The sequence below is a fragment of the Neophocaena asiaeorientalis genome, unplaced genomic scaffold (assembly GCF_003031525.2).
Source record: "Neophocaena asiaeorientalis asiaeorientalis breed wild unplaced genomic scaffold, Neophocaena_asiaeorientalis_V1.1 scaffold16, whole genome shotgun sequence".
In the NCBI taxonomy this organism is placed as follows: Eukaryota; Metazoa; Chordata; class Mammalia; order Artiodactyla; family Phocoenidae; genus Neophocaena; species Neophocaena asiaeorientalis.
In genome coordinates, this window is record NW_020175446.1 from 3,835,471 (window position 1) to 3,851,015 (window position 15,545).

The following is a 15,545-nucleotide window of genomic DNA, read 5'->3' on the forward strand; positions in this document are numbered from 1 at the left end:
GCAGGTGAAGCGCAGCTTCAGCCTAGCTCCACAGGGAGCTCCTGAGTGAAAATCATTTAGTGCATCTCTATCCCGGCTGTTGTCCAGGGCTTTTTTTTTTTTTTTAACATCTTTATTGGAGTATAATTGCTTTACAATGGTGTGTTAGTTTCTGCTGTATAACAAAGTGAATCAGTTATGCATATACTTATATCCCCATATCTCCTCCCTCTTGCGTCTCCCTCCCTCCCACCCTCCCTATCCCACCCCTCTGGGAGGTCACAAAGCACCGAGCTCATCTCCCCCGTGCTATGCGGCTGCTTCCCACTAGCTGTCTATTTTACGCTTGGTAGTGTATATATGACGGGAATAAAGACACAGACCTACTAGAGAATGGACTTGAGGATATGGCGAGGGGGAAGGGTAAGCTGTGACAAAGTGAGAGAGTGGCATGGACATACATACACTGTCTAGGGCTTTTGAACTCAGCCTCCCTCACCGGAGGGACGGTCATTGGCCAAGGGGTGGGGCTGGAAGGTGATGCACCTCCCAGCGGCCAGGGCGTCAGGGGTGTGAGGGCATCCCCTGGAGTGGGGCAGGTGGGAGCCCTCAGCCAGCGCACCTGTGCTGTCAGGGGAGGGGCACAGCAACGGAACAGCGAAAGGGGACCAGGACACACCAGCAGTGTCTGCCACTCTCCCTCCCTCCCACTGCACCCTCTTCCAAACACCTCCCGCCTGGGTCCCGGAGGTAGCATCTAACTTGTCTTCCCAATTCTACCCTCATGGTTCTCCATTCTCCACGCAGCATCCAGAACCATCTCTCGCCTTGGGTTTAATCTGGGCACTGGGCGGGGAACCTTCCGCAGTTCTCCCATTGTGTTTCGATAGAAGCCCGAACTCCTCGCCCCGCCCTACAAGGAGCCCAGTAGCCTGGCCCCGCCCAGATCTTCACTCCAACCTGCACCGCCTTCCCCAGTGGACTTCCCGGGGCTCTGACTCCCCAGCCGCTGCGTTGGCTCAGAGCCTCTGCACAACTGTGGCTCTTCCTGCAGAATTTGTTCTCCAGCTGTCCTTGCATGCGGGCTGGGGGAGTGACGTGAGTCACAGTGAGGGACAGAGGGGGAGAGAGAGAGTGAGAGAGAGAGAGAGAGGGAAGGAGGGAACTAAGGAGGGGGACGGGGAAGGAGAAAGGAAGGGAAGAGTGAGGAAAGGAGACGGAGAGAATGAGTGAGTGAGTGAACAAAAGCATTTGTATTCTAGAGAAAAATTGAAATCTGCCTTAGGAGGCAAGAGTCATTGCTGTTAGGTTAGGTATTGGAAAAAACCCAATTATTTCTGCATATAAACAGGCATAATATATTAAAAATATATTTTAAAAATAATATATAAAATATATTAAAATATTTATAAAAAGATTTGCCGAGGTGGCAACCAATGAAAATGGACATTAGTAGAAGTTTACAGCAGATCCCGAGGTCCCCGCACCGGGCCCAGTGTTAACCCATAATGGGGAAGCAAGATGGAAAGGGGCAGAGGTAGTACCGGGAGAGAGACAAGCAAAGCCTAGGGAGGTTTAAGACCACAGCTGTTTTCCAAATGATCCAGAAGTATCCAGTATTTCAGGAACCAGTGTCGCTGTACTGATGTACCTTGGCTTGAATATGTCCCCTGAATAGAGGCCTTTTAACAAATTTGAGTTCATACCACATATAACTTGGTGCCCTACTTTTTTCAGTTTAATGGTATATTGTGTGCATTTTTCCATGGTGGACACTTTTTGGGTTCAGCCCTTTGCTTCCAAAAAGGATTTCAGGCAATTTCATTTTGAATCAGAGTGTTGAGGGGCACCTACTTCAGGCCGCAGAAAATTCTTTTCAACGACCTGCTTCCTAATGGTGCGTCTAGTCCCCTTTATAAGTCGCTGATCATTGGACATGGTAAACAACTGTCAATAAATGAAGGAAGAGGTAGATACTAAGCGCAGTCAAAACACCAAGGGCGGGGAGAGACGCTAACTTACGTTTTAAAATTGCGGTTACTGGGGTAACTGAAAACAACATTAAAAATAAAAAAAGCCAGCACTGGCAGAGAAGCAGCTCCCTGGAGATCTGTCTCACTGTGTTTCATCTGTTCTACTCACAGAAGGGCAGTATCGTTCGGTTTTTCGGATTGAATTTTACATAGATCCTGGGAGGATTAACGATAATGAGCAACGTATTTCCTGGCAATTAAGCGAAGTGGCTGGTCTAGGTAAAAACTCCCCTCCGCTCGTAAGAAATCCTTCTTATTTGAACTCATATTTGAGTTTATTAGGATAAGAACATTACTTATTCAGTCAGCTATAAAGTACTATTTTTATTGCTGTAAAACATGACCAAGACACAAAACTAAAATAATTCATTATTGTTCTTGCAAATCATTTCAGTTCTTCAATTTTTCATTGCATTTTTCCCCCTTTCTTCCTTTTTCAGTCATTCACTTAATTCATGTATCCATGGTTTTTACAATATTTTCAAGTTTTTGAGGACAAGCGTGTTAGTTATTCTGTACCATCAAATAATATTTTCATTTTAGAACACATCAAACCTTTATTTTTAAGAATTTTAAGTTTAAGAAAAGCATATTTTGCTATTATTAAAGAAAATGCTAAATTCCCTTTTAATACTAATAATTAGAGATTTATATTTTCACTAGGAGATTATAAAGTTTTAAAGTTTTCTACTACATTTAATGTGTTCTAGTCAAGTCTCTCTCCACTGTCTTTTTTCTTTTTGTTTCGTAGAAACACCATAAAGGAAAATGTAACTCAGCAATCTGTGCCTCACCTTTGAAATTCATGAACTCCTAGGAAAACAGATCCACTTCTGCCCTAAATGTTGATGCAGTGCTGTTAAGAATGGAAGATTCCAGGGCTTCCCTGGTGGTGCAGTGGTTAAGAACCCTCCTGCCAATGCAGGGAACACGACACACACAGTTTGAGCCCTGGTCCGAGAAGATCCGACGTGCCGTGAAGCAACTAAGCCCGTGAGCCACAACTACTGAGCCCACGTGCCACAACTACTGAAGCCCCGACACCTAGAGCCCACGCTCTGCAACAAGACAAGCCACTGCAGTGAGAAGCCCACGTACCACAACGAAGAGTAGCCTCCACTCGCCACAACTAGAGAAAGACTGTGCACAGCAATGAAGACCCAACACAGTCAAAAATAAATAAATTAAAAAAAAAAAAAAAAAAGAATGGAAGATTCCAGAGGGAACTTCAGACTCCGGGGCACCAGGGTTTCCTTCTGAAGACCTGGGCCCTGTATCTGACTTGTCTGCAGGATTTCTCAGAGATGGGCTCATCCCAATTCCTGTCCAAAGGTGGTCAGTTGTCAGAAAGGAACCTCTGAAAACCTACCACCTGCTGAGCTGAAGTGTGCATCTCACGAAAGTCAATATTTTCAGCTTCCCTTTGTCCTGAATGTGTATAAAGGGCTTTCAAGTATTTATCCCTTTTATTGTGAGTATTGGCAGAGAAAAATAGCTTTCATCTTTGATCCTTTTGCAGAGAGCAAAAATGTAGAAGCACGGATAACTTATTTTAGACTTCACTAGATCCTTTCTTTAGGTTATTTTATTAAAAACCCCCAAATAGAAATGCAATGACAAAAAATAAAACTACACTATATTAGTGTCAAGGTCACGTTTCTTTGAACCCAGTAGTTTAATTAACTTTGTTCTTAATGATGAGGTGTACATCAACTTAGCTTAGATGATAGAGTCTCCTGATGTGAAGAGGTAGTCAATCAAATCAGAAGAGGGTAACTAAAACCTTGGAACTTGAAACTACGGATAAGGGGGGACTTCTGTACACTGTATTTTAACCTCATGAGACTATTATTATTGTTTTATACAATCCATTTTTGTTATTGTCATTTAGACAAAGTGCATTTAGATTTACCCATATTTTAACACTTTTTGTTATTTGTTATTCCTTCTTGAGCTGAGTTCACACTCCCAAGTAGACTGTGTCCCCATTTCCTCAGAGTAGAGTTTATTAGGTCAAAAATTTGTGATCGTGATATAGTTATTGACCAGAGATTTGAGTCCAGGAAGTGGGGCTTGGGAGCTGTATATACTCAAGGTGATTCTTTAGAACCACAGTGGGCTCGTTGGATCCTGTTAACAGCTGGTATAACAACTAGGGATGAATGAATGAATGAATGAATGAAAGATGAGCGGTTGATATTCTTGTACACATACCCTGCCACTGGATGTAGTAGAAAGAACTAAACTTGTATAGTTTCCAGTTCCAACCAACATCATCTGTTACTAGCTGTTTGTTGCCTTGGACTAGTCAGGTAACCTCTCTTGAACCTGATTACTTATGGTATAAATTGTATAACATTGCTTAGTTTCTACCTAACAGGGCCCATTGTAAGCATCAAATGACACAAAGTATAAAGAGAAAGCTTTTTTAATTGTAAAGGGGGGGGTGGGCAAAGGAGGAGTCCACTGTTAGTCTCCAGGTTACAATAATAAATGCCTATAAAAATAAGTTTTAGTGAGAATCCAGGAGGAAATACATGTAAGTGCTATATAATAACACTTACCTCATAGGGAGGATAAACTTTGATAATACATCTAAACTTGGATCATACATCACTTACATGATAAATGCTCGCTAAACATTAGTTATCTCTACTATTATTACTGCTTTTTTATGAGAAAATGAAGCTTGGAGAGTGTTAGTAACTCATCAACATCTCATAGCTAGTTAGTGGCTGATATTAGCCTCCAAACTCCAAGTCCAGTCTGATTTCAAAATGAAGCCTGTTCTTCTAACCATTTGGTTATAAGGGAATCCCTTTAAGATTACTATTTTCTTTAAGCTTGGGAATAGACTATATGATAGTTCTATCCTACATGATAGAACACAAAGATGGTACTCAGGTCATTGAAAATGAAACTTTTTACACTACATACGGCATGAGTCCATTAACCAGTTCGGTGTTTCAGGGAGATTAAACAGAGAACTTGTGAACACGGGGCCAAGACCTTCCCCTTCCTAAACGTCACCGCCAGGAAGCTGGGGGCTGGGACAGTCTCCCCGTGGGGCGCATGCGCACAGCCCTCGGGGGCGGGGCTTGCAGGGGAGCGGGCGGGAGGTTTGAAACCCGGAGGCAGAGCGGCAGGCGGCTGGGCTGCTCCTGAGAGTCGGGCTCGCCCACTCCCGCCAGGATTCATCCGCTCCGGGATTTGCGGGCCGCAGAGCTCGAGGAGGCGGCCAGGCAACAGGGACGCCCCCCTGCCCCCGGCGGGAATCGAAGATCCGGGGCCCCGTGCGGATATCGGAGACCCGGGGTCCCCGCGCGTGACCTGACCCGCAGCGTAGACCTGCGGGGCATGCGAGTCTGGGCGAGAAGAGCCTGTCTCCACTTCTCGCGAGGGTGGGCCTTATTTCCCCACCGCGGCCTTCCATCGGCGGCTTAGAAAACGCGGAGCAACGGATTTCCGCGCAGCAGGAGCTTAGCGGCGCGCGCCCGCGCTGCGCATGCTCAGTGCCGCCGCTCCGTCAGGCTCGCGGCTCAGCAGCGGCGAGCTCCCCGCCGCCCCTCATGGCGGCACCCGGGACCCTTGGGGGCCCCGTCCTGAAAGGTGAGCGGATGGGGGTCGAGCCGGCTTAAGGACGGGTACCGGGCTCGCGGGACGCGCGGGGCCCGAAACCCGGCCCTCCCGGAAGTCGGCCCGGGGGCTGGGGGGCTGTCCCCGGCCTCGGCGCCTGGACCACCCGTGTGGGGTGGGGTGTGTATCCGAGCCCAGTGCCGGGGTCGCCCCACGTGGGTTCGGTCCGGGGGGACCGGCGGTGCGGAGGCGCGGCGGGGTGGGAGACGTGGGTGGATTTGATTTTCACCGTTTTCTGGGTTCTGGCGTCTTTGACCAGGTGGGTTTGGGGGGAGGGCAGTAGTGATATCTGGGGGAGAAAGGGTAGCGCCCCTCGCGTGCATTTGTCAGTGTTGGCGTCTCGACCGCTGAGTGAGCAATCACCGCCTCCAGGCACACCTGGAGAGCATCAGGGTCGGAGCGGCGCGAGTCAACTACGCTCCCTGCCCCTTGGATCCTGCCTGCTGCTTGTTTTATGTAGGGCTTGCCAGTGAAGAACGCTTTTTGCCTTTTTTACATGGCTGGGGGCGGGGGAGCAGAAGACGGGAGGACAGATGAAAATTATATCAAACCCAGACTGCCTTGTTCATAAAGTTTTGTTGGAACACAGCTACGCTTGCCCATTAATGTGTTGTCTTTGGCTGCTTTTGTGCGACAGCCATGAAGTTGAGTGGCTATATGGCCCTCAGAGCCTCAGGTGTTTGCTCTCTGGCTCTTTACAGAAAACAGGCTCTTGCACTAGAAGAAGTTAGGCTTTGGTTTTAAGGAATTTGGGAAGACCATCCAGTTGAGAATGTAAACGGTGACGTGTGTATGGGTAAAGTTGTTTCCCCCTTGAAATTTTAAAAACTCTAATAGCACTAATATTATTTTGAATAGGCTTTTAACAGAAGAAATGTAAAACTTACATTTGAATGTAAATAGAACAAGAGAAAAATATCGAAATCCTTGGGCGAGGTATGCTGGAATATCAGATATATTTCACACTAGTATCTGTTTATTTTCAGATGTTGTGGCGTATGTAGAAGTGTGGTCAGCCAGTGGAACAGAAAATTATTCAAAGACATTTACAAATCAACTTGCGGACATGGGGGCAAAGGTAGGAAATTCATTTTACCAGCGCCGCATCTGACAGCCCTCTGAAACATACGGAGATCTACTTGCATTTTCTTATTTTGAGAGTTTTGACTTAGAACACGAAGGACAAAGAAGACAGTGGGTAAATGGCAGGAGGAGGAAGAAAGCCATGGTGGATTTGGGGTATATTGGATGGAAGTATCTGATAGACATTTGGATGTACAGATCCGGAGCTTGAGATTTTCAGGGCTAGAGATAGTGGTTTAGGCGTCAAGGCCTTAAGGGTCAGGTGAAGCCACTGGTGTGGTGACGACCCAGGTGGTTAGCATGAAAAGTGCTGCAGATGGAGCCTATTTAGTATTTCAAGGGCTGGCGGTGGGAGCCATGGAACCAGGCGGAGAAGGATGCCAGGAGAATCCAGAAAACAAGCCTGGAAGTTGGAGGAGGGATGGGCTTCAAAGATGGAATTTTAAAACACTATAGAATCTTAAGAAAAGTTAAGATTGGGAAGTATTCAGGCTTGAGAACTGGAAGGTCAGTGTTGGGCGTATCGCAGTTTTCAGGGAACTGGGTGAAGCGGGTGGAAATTAGCCCGGGAATCGTGGAGACCCGAGGAATGGAGATGGTGAAGGCAGACGCTCTCTGAGTGAGTTCAGCTGTGAACAGAGTTTATTTGTGTGTGTGTGGACGTTGGGATTTGGGGGAGGGTGGCCGATAGGCTGGCGAAGGGAGAGATTAATATGGTAGCAGGGCAGGGATTAGGGTGAAGCCAGGACATCAGGGAAACTGCAAGGCGGCATTCACCGTCAGGCAGAGCGTGTGTGCTCCCGAATTTCCTTTGACTCGCCCTGGTCCATGCCCTGACGAGACCGGATGTAAAGGCCAAGAGCAGATTAGGGTGGAGGACAGTCAGAATGCAGGGCGGGGCTTGCTTGTGAACCTGAGAAGACACCTTTTTTCTGACACTGGAAGGTAGGAATCGGGGAGAGTTTCCACCTGATGATACCGACCGCAGACTTGGGCTACACGTGTTATTGTGGCTGAGAAAAAAAGCCGTGGAACACAGGAATTGGCAAAATGGCTTTTGAGAGTAGTATTAAGGTCTTAGATCTCTTGAATCTTTTTTTTTCGCCTTTATTTAGAAAATTTTCAAATAGAAAAATTGAAAGAATAGTGCAGTGAACATAGATCCAGCAGTTAACATCTTTACATACTTGCTTTGACTCTGTCTTAAACAGTATATTTATATGTGTATTTTTTTCCTCAGCTATTTGGAAGTAGGTTGCAGGTAGCATAATTTGCCCCTAAGTATATTTCGTCTGCATCTTTAAGAACAAGGACACTTCTGTGTGATGGAAGACTGTTAGTCACATCTTAGAAAACTATCAGTGATTTCCTAGCATTTTTCTACAGTAGTTGAATCGGTTTATCATTCTGCCAGCATATAAAAGCTCCGCTGCTGTATCTGCTTGGTTAGGTCTGTCTTTACCTTCAGTCATCCCGGTGCATTTCTGGGCATAGCATGCTGGTTTAAATTTGCATTTTCCTGCACATCTTCACATATTTACTTTGAAAACCCTGTTCAAGTCTCCAGCTCATATTTCCATTGGGTTTTTCTTTTTCTTCTTGATTTGTAAGCATTCTCTGTATTTCTCCGTTGACCCCTTTGTCAGCCATGTGAATTGCAGTATTTTCTGTCACTCTGTGGCTTGCCTTTTCACCTTCTTAACGGTGTCTTTTGATGATAATTGTAAAGTAGTTTATTCTCTATGGTGAGCTTTTGTGTGTGTATCTAGTAGTAAAAAAATTTGTTTCTCCACCGAGGTTATGAGGATTTTTCTCCTCTGTTATTTTCCAGAAGCTTTATCATTTTGCCTTTCACATTTAGATTTAAATTTTTGCGTATGGTGTGAAGTAGTTTCATTTTTTCCCATGTGGGTGGTCATTCATCTCAACACTCCTGATTGAAAGGACTGTCCTTTAGCCAGGCTACACAGTAACACCTTTGTCATCAGTCAGGTAACCATGTTTCCGTGTCCATATAGTCTGTTCTCACGACAAACCACCCTGTCTTAATTACTCTTTATCATAACTCTTCATAAGTCTTCCCCTTGTTCTTCAAGGTGTCCTCGCTATTCTTAGCCTTTTGCCTTTCCAAATACATTTTAGAGTCAGTTTATCCGTTTACAACATAAAGCTTTTTGGGGATTTTGATTGGTATTGGATTGATAACAACAGACTAGTACGGAGAGAACTGACATTTTTATAAAATGGCATCTTCTAACCCATGAACATGATGTATGCCTTTGTTGATTTGGGTTTCTTTTTTTTCAGTAATGTTTATAATTTTCTCCGGTTGTTTTTGATGCTGTCATAAATGGTATCTTTTGAATTCGTTTTTCTGACTGCCACTGTTATATAGAAACAGTTCGTTTTTTCATAATCACCTTGTGTCCAGAAAACGGTAAGTTTTCTCAGTGAGTTTCTCACAAACTCATTTATGAATTCTGTGGCGTTTTGGGGATGTTAACAGTGTGCAAAGGACTGTTTTATTTCTGTTCTCCAATCCTAACACTTTTTTTTTCCTTTGCTTGCCATCCTGCACTGGCTGGGGCCAGTTGAATAGAATGGAGATACCAGGCATCCTCATCTGGATCCTCTTCTCAATGGAACGCTTTTAGCATTTCCCATCATGCAGTTTTGTACCAACTTTCAGATCCTAATTTACTATGAATTTTCCTCATGAATAAACTTTTTAACTTTAATGCGTTTTTGGCATATATTGAGATGGTTGTGATTTTTCTCTTTTACTTTGTTAATGTAGTAAATAATAATGATTGAATTTTTGTTGTTAACCAACTTTGCAGTCCTGGAATAAACTCAAGTGGTAGGAATGTATTATCTTTTTTATACTTTGATACTCTTTGCTAATTATTTTGTTGCTTATTTTTTTGCAAATGCAGTGTCACAGGAGTGACACTGGCTTGTACTTAAGAAACTGTGCAAATGGTATAACAGTACTTTAACTTTAGTTTTCTGCATTTTGTCTGCAGGTTTCAAAAACTTTCAACAAACAAGTAACTCACGTCGTGTTCAAAGACGGGTACCAGAGCACCTGGGCCAAAGCGCGGAAGAGAGGCGTGAAGCTCGTCTCAGTGCTCTGGGTTGAAAAGTAAGTCATTTCTTTTGTTTTTTTACCTTCAAGTTATCTAGTATTGGTAGAGTGTGGAGGTATTTTGCATGAATCACAGAACCAGATAAAGTTTGATTGCCATCTTTTCTCTGCCTATTACTAGGGTCTTTTAACATCCTCAGTTTCCTGAGTTGCAAGACGGGTGTGGTATAACTCCTAGCCTGCCCAGAGGCCCTGAGAACGGGGTATGTGTGGTGTATTCAGGAAAAAATAAGGAAGCAGATTGTGTTAGTCTGCTAGGGCAGCTGTAACAATACCACAGACTGCAGACTTAAACAGCAGAAATTTATTTCTCACCGTTCTGGAGGCTAGGAGTCCAAGATGAAGGTGTCCACAGGGTTGGTTTCTTATGAGGCCTCCCCTTGGCTTGCTGATGGCCATCTTATTTCTGTGTCTTCACCTGGTCTGCGTGTTTCTTTGCCCTCATCTCCTCTTCTTATAAGGACACGAGTCCCACTGGGTTAGGGCCCACCCCAGTGACTCATTTAACCTTCACTGTCTCTTTAAAGGCCCCATTTCCAACTACAGTCACGTCCTATGGTACTGGGGGGTTAGGACTTCATGTGAACTTGAGGGACACAATTGAGCCCATACAGGAGTGGTCGAGAGGAAGCTTAGGAGGAGGTTGAGGTCAGAGGTAGTGGGGTTTCAGATGATATAAATCGAGTTCCCTGAAATCCAGATGTAAAGGAGTCATACTGCTGCTTTTCTAGAAAATTAGAGTTTACATGAAAGCAGTGATGTAAAATATAAGGAAGGCATAGACTTTGGCTGTTGATGTGTAAAGCTGCTCTAGAAGAATAAAGGCTATTAATTAAAAAACTTTAACAGTAAGGCGTGGCCATTGATTCCATTTCTTTATCTTCTGTGGCCTGGGCAGTTTTGAAAACTCCAGCCTCACCCTTTTGTTTAAAATGAGATGTTCTTCATTTTGGATGTGACCTGTGCCCCGTGTTTAGACCCAGGTTATGGTTTCCCACCCAGAAGGCTCCACGATTGAGGTGTGCCTACCCAGAGACCTGCAGTGTTCATCCGCATCTTAATTTTGGTCGCCTGGCAAGCTGTTTGCTGCTTTTTCCACTGTGTAATGGCTGTTGTTTCCCTTGAGACTGATAAGCTACCTGTGGGAAGGCGGTTTAAGATCATGCAGACCTTCTGCTCCCCCTGCCCCCCAGGTGTAGCGTCGGTGATGATTCTTGCCTGAACCAACCTTAACTCTGAATCTTCCAAGGCGACTCTTTTCCAAGTTAGCACTTCCTCCTGTTCCCCCGGCTGTGCCCAGCTGTGTACCGTAGTAAAGAGCGTGCTCTTCTCCCACGCTGGTTGGTTAACTGATTAGTGTCACCTGCCGGGTTCCTGTAGTTTTCAGTGGCTTGTAGTTCATTCCTGTCTGTTTGGTGCTCAGATCGTTCAGTTTTGGGTAGAGGGAGCCCCTTCAGCTGATTCTTGTGTCACTGTGACGTGTCCCGTCTGACACCTTGTACCTGCCCTACCCCAGCCTTGGCGCCAGCCATTTCTGCAAAGACCGTGATTCCTTTGAGTGGGGAATAGTATCAGAGACTAAGATGTGGTGCTGGTGGTCTCGCGGCCAGGGAGTATCATGGCTTCTTGGCCTTTCGAGCAAAGGCGGGAAATATATTTGTTCCTTTCTTCCCTTTTCCTTCCCTACTTTGGATTATTTGATCTGTTAGTTTTTAAACTAAAACTCTTTCCATTCTCTTTTTTATTTTTAGTGATTGCTTTAGGGATTACAAAATGGATCCTTAACTTCTGAGTCTACTTAGACTTAATATTGTACCACGTCACATAAAATGTAGAAACCTGGTAATTCTGCCCTGCCATCCTTTGTGTCACTGTTGTCACATGTATCACATCTGTATGCATATGCACGTCTATATGGCAGTGTTGTCATTGTGCTTTCAACAGTTGTCTGTATTTTAAGTAAACTAAGAGAAAAAATTCTCTCGTATTTATCTGTGTATTTATGCTTGCTCTTCATTTCTGAGGATCTGAGTGTCTTCTGGTCTTATTTCCTTTCAGTGTGAATTATTATGTTTGGTATTTCTTCTTTTTTTTAATTAAGATAAAGTCCACATACCGTAAAACTCACCCTTTGAGTGTATAGTTCAGTGGTTTTTAATATATTCTGTTCACAAAGATTTGTAGCAGTTTCCACTGCCTAATTCAGGAACATTTGTGTCACTCCAGAATAAGCTCCATAGCCATTAGCAGTCACTCCCCATTGTCCCCTCAGCCGCACCCCCTGGCAACCACTAATCTACACTTTGTCTCTCTGAATTTGCTTATTCTGGACATTTCATGTAAGTGTAATCGTACGATATGTGGCTTTTTATGTTCAGCTTCTTTCACTTGGCATACGTTTTGGAGGTTCATTCGTGTTGTAGCCTGTGTCAGTACTTTATTCCTTTGAGTGGCTGCATTATAAGGATGTACCATGTTTTGCTTATCTTCAGCAGGTGGACCTTTGGGTTATTTGCACTTTTTAGCTATTGAGAGTAATGCTGCTATGAACATTTGTGTACACGTTTTTGTGTGAATATATACTTGCAATCCTCTTGGATATATATGCACCTAGGAATGAAATTGATGAGTCGCATGGACACTGCTTGTTTAGCTTTTTGAGGAACTGCCAAACTACTTTTTGGATTGGATGCATCATTTTACACTCCCACCAGTAATGTATGAGGGTTTTTATCCCTCTTTCATGTTTACAGGCATTGTCGTGAATGTGAAGTGGTATCTCACGGTAGTTTTGAATTTGTATTTCCTTAATGAGCAGAGATGTTGAGCCGCTTCTCGTGGTTTTACTGGCTTTTTGCATATCTGGAGAAATGTCTATTCAAATACTTCGTCCATTTTTTTTAAACTGGGTTATTTTTCTTGTTGAGTTGTAAGAGCTCTTTATCCTGGATATAACTGTGGGTTATTTTTTCACTTTCTTGTTGATATCCTTTGAAGCACGGAAGTTTAAAAATTTTTTCTTAAGTCCATTGTGACTATTTTTTTCTTTTGTTGCTTGTGTTTTAAATGTCACATCCTAGAAATCATTGCCTAATCCCAGGACGTAAAGATGTACACCTATGCTTTCTTCTCAGTTTTATAGTTTTATCCTTACATTTAGGTCTGCAGTTATACTTGAGTTAATTTTTGCACATGGTGTGAGGTAAGGCTTCACCTTCACTGTTTTGCATGTGGTTGTCCAGTTTTCCCAGCACTGTTTGTTGAATAGACTGTTCTTTCCCCATTCAATTGTCTTGGTACCCTTGCTGAAAATTAATTGACCATAGATACATGGGTTTATATCTGGATTCTCAATTCTGTTTCATTGATCTGTGTGTATCTTTATGCCAGCACCACAGTCTTGATTCCTGTAGCTTTACTGTAAGCTTTGAAGTTGGGAAGTGTGGCTCCTCCAATTTTGATTTTTCAAGATTGGTTGCCTCTTCCAATTCCCTTGCATTTCTGTATGAATTTTAGGATTAGCTTCAACTTCAGGGAGAAGCAAAGGGCAACTAATATTTGATAGAGATTGCATTGAGTCTTTAATTAGGTAGGTGTTGCCATCTTAACAGTATTTAATCTTGCAATCCATGGCCATTGGATGTGTTTTCATTTTTTTGGCTGTCTAATATCTTTCAGTGATGCCTTGTAGTTTTCAGGGTGCAAACCTTACACCTCTTAGGTTAAATTTATTCATAATTTTTTTTCTTTTTGATGCTATTATAAATGGAATTGTTTCATTGTTTAGTTGTTAAAATATAGAAATGTAACTGACTTTTGTATGTTGATCTTGTATTCTGCAAGTTTTCTGAACTTGTTTATTAGCTCAAAGTGTTTTTGTGATTTCCTTGGGATTTTCTGTATACAGTGTTGTGTAATCTGTATATAGAGATAGCTTTACTTCTTCCTTTCCAATCTGGATGCCGTATATTTCCTTTTCTTTTCTAATTGCCCTGACCCTAATCTCCAGCACGATGTTGGATAGAAGTGGTGAGAGTAACCATCCTTGTCTTGCTCCCAGTCTTTGGAGAAAAGCTTTCTGTGTTTCTCTATTAAGTGAGATGTTAACTTTGGATTTTATTTTTTTATAGATGCCCTTTGTCAGGTTGAGGAAGTTTCCTTCTATTCCTAGTTTTTTTTGTTTGTTTGTTTCGGTTTGTTTGTTTATCATTAAAGGATGTTGGATTTTTGTCAAATTCTCTTTTTGCAATTATTGAAATATTCATGTGGGTATTTTTTCATTCATTCCATTAATGTGGTGTATTAGATTGATTGATTTTATATGGTGAACCAATCTTGCATTCCTTGGATAAATCCTGCTTGGTTATGTTGTATACGTTTGTTTTTAATTGCTGGATCAATTTGCTAGTACTTTTATTTTTGCATCTGTATTCATAAGGGATATTGGTCAATACTTGTGATGACTTTTTCTGGTTTTGGTGTCAGGCAGTATTGGCATCATAGAATGAGCTGGGATGTGTTCTTCTGTCTTTTGAAGTTTGTAAGAATTGATGTTAATTCTTCAAGCATTTGGTAGAATTTCAGTGAAGCCATCAGGGCCTGGGCTTGTTTTTGTGGGAAGGTTATTGATTATTAATTCAATCTCTTGTTATAGGTTTATTCACATTTTCTATTTCTTGAGTCAGTTTGAGTAGTTTGTGTCTTTCTAAGATGTGTTCACTTCATCTAGGTTGTCTAATTTGTTGGCATGTACTCGTTTGTAGTATTCTGTAATAATCCTTTTTATTTTGATAAGGTCAGTAGTGACCTTAAAAAAAAAACCAAAATCATTCTTGATTTTAGTAATCACTTCTTTTTGTCTTGATCAGTCTAAGCTAAAGGCTTGTCAGTTTCACTGATCTTGTCAAAGAACCAACTTTTGGTTTGTTGATGTTTCTCCATTGTTTTTCTGTACTTTTAAAATTTCCACTATAATTATTATTTCCTTCTTTCTGCTTGTTTTGGGTTCAGTTTGCTTAGTTCTTTAGGTAGAGCATTAGATTATTCATTTGAAATCTTAAGTCTTTTTAAATATGTGTTTATAGTTATAAATTTCCTTCTGAGCACTGCTCTAGCTGCATCTCTTGAAATTTGGTATATTATATTTATGTTTTCAATTATTTCAAAGTATTTACCATTTTTTCTTGTGATTTCTTCTTTGACCCATTCGTTATTTTGTAGCTTCTTGTTTAATTTCTACATATTTGTGAGCCTTCCAAAGTTCATTATGTTTTTGGTATCTAATTTCATTCTGTTATGGGTAGAAAACATATTTTATATTATTTCAGTTCTTTTTTTTAAAGTAGTTGAGACTTGTTTTTATGCCCTAACATTTGATCCGGCCCAGAGAATGTTGTATGTGTACTTGATAAGAATGTGTATTCATTCTGTTGTTGTGGATGGAATGTTCCATATATAGATGTCTGTTAGATCCAGTTGGTTTATACTGTTTTCTAAGTTTCTTGTTTGTTTCTTGATCTGTTTAGTGCTATTTTTTAAAATGTATGTATTTATTTATTTATGGCTTCATTAGGTCTTCGTTTCTGCATGCGGGCTTTCTCTAAGTTTCTTGTTTGTTTCTTGGTCTGTTTAGTTCTATTTTTTAAAAAATATATTTATTTATTTAT

General features: G+C 42.2%; 1 protein-coding gene across 1 annotated transcript in view; it reads left to right on the plus strand.

Moving 5' to 3' along the window:
* The first annotated feature begins 5,549 nt into the window (after window positions 1-5,549).
* LOC112415208 (microcephalin-like) overlaps window positions 5,550-15,545 on the plus strand; it is a 98,091-nt gene continuing 88,095 nt past the window's right edge. Inside the window, exons 1-3 of the mRNA XM_024768070.1 lie at window positions 5,550-5,621; window positions 6,635-6,726; window positions 9,758-9,876. Coding sequence (XP_024623838.1) covers window positions 5,582-5,621; window positions 6,635-6,726; window positions 9,758-9,876 — 251 coding nt within the window. The 5' untranslated portion in view covers window positions 5,550-5,581. The remainder of the gene's footprint in view (window positions 5,622-6,634; window positions 6,727-9,757; window positions 9,877-15,545) is intronic.